This window comes from Dendroctonus ponderosae, unplaced genomic scaffold, assembly GCF_020466585.1.
Source record: "Dendroctonus ponderosae isolate FM_Combo_2020 unplaced genomic scaffold, Dpon_F_20191213v2 Dpon_F_20191213_10, whole genome shotgun sequence".
Classification (NCBI taxonomy): domain Eukaryota; kingdom Metazoa; phylum Arthropoda; class Insecta; order Coleoptera; family Curculionidae; genus Dendroctonus; species Dendroctonus ponderosae.
Genome location: NW_026017111.1, coordinates 3900221 through 3901238, shown reverse-complemented (window position 1 = coordinate 3901238; position 1018 = coordinate 3900221). Strand labels below are relative to the sequence as shown.

General features: G+C 43.4%; 1 protein-coding gene across 2 annotated transcripts in view; it reads right to left on the bottom strand.

Annotated features, from left to right (window-relative positions):
• Positions 1-572: 572 nt before the first annotated feature.
• Positions 573-1018, bottom strand: part of LOC109546962 — a 4615-nt gene continuing 4169 nt past the window's right edge. For both annotated transcript variants that reach the window (XM_048662309.1, XM_019918148.2), the window contains exons 4-5: positions 820-927; positions 573-758 (exon numbers count right to left, since the gene is read on the bottom strand). In XM_048662309.1, coding sequence (XP_048518266.1) covers positions 578-758; positions 820-927 — 289 coding nt within the window. In that variant the 3' untranslated portion in view covers positions 573-577. The remainder of the gene's footprint in view (positions 759-819; positions 928-1018) is intronic.

Below are 1018 nucleotides of genomic sequence, written 5' to 3'. Positions count from 1 at the left end.
GGCCCGTGCGATAAAAATCGTAATAAATTTCACGTTTTCAGAGCAAGTTCAAGTTTTAAAAAATCTTGTGAATGTTGAGGAACCTGAAGCAAATGTGAGAACAAAGTCGGTTAACCATTCTTGTTTCCTGCGGGAATACTCATCTAGTTTTACTTATTCGCCTGGTTTTAAAGTTAAGCCAGCACGGGCCCATAAATATGAATATAAAAAATCAAGTTTGGGCAGGTGGGTGCACGGAAAACGCGAATACTCTGTCTCAACACGTCGGCTCATCGAGGCGGCACATCTTGGGAAAACAAAGCGAACTCAGTTGATGAAGTCATTATGGCTCGACACGGGCCCAAGCCATCCTCAGGCGACAGGTGCGTTTAATTCCCGAGAAACAGTCAGGGTTTCAATGGGTTTCATTTTGTACTAGATTTGAGTACAAATGGCTCTCTTCTTGCATTTACTTGCCTCGGCAAGGTTTAAGACTGCAAATCTTCCACGCATCAACCGAAGAATTTGCTCAGTTCCACTTTGAAACAGTGTTTATTAGTGTTTAGGACTTAGGATGGGTACAGAACAAGCGCTGAACTTAACTGGAGCCTTTATTAGGTAAGCCAGTTTTGGTGAGAAAGTCCCCGACCCAGGTGAACATTTTCAGGATACTAAATGAGCAGGTTTTCCGGTACTTCCTACATCGGCCCTTCTTCTTGCCCTGGCGCTCCGCCTCTTGGTACACTTCGGTCAAGTTGCCATTCAAACTTGCAGATGGACTATGAGCAAACAACTGTTAAATTAAATGCGAAAAAGTGCGGTTCAACCGGGCATTCTCACGTTAGAACTAGATGAACAATGTCCCCAAACACCCCAGTTCCCAAGGTGGATAATTCGGAACCTTCGCAGATCGCCCGAAGAAGACAATCACGGCCAGGATATCCATGACTGAAACAATATTAATTCATTTTGATTTATTTTCCTGACTGCTTGTGATTGTTGGTATATTTTTTCTTGCCTGGGTTTAAGTCAAACTGTG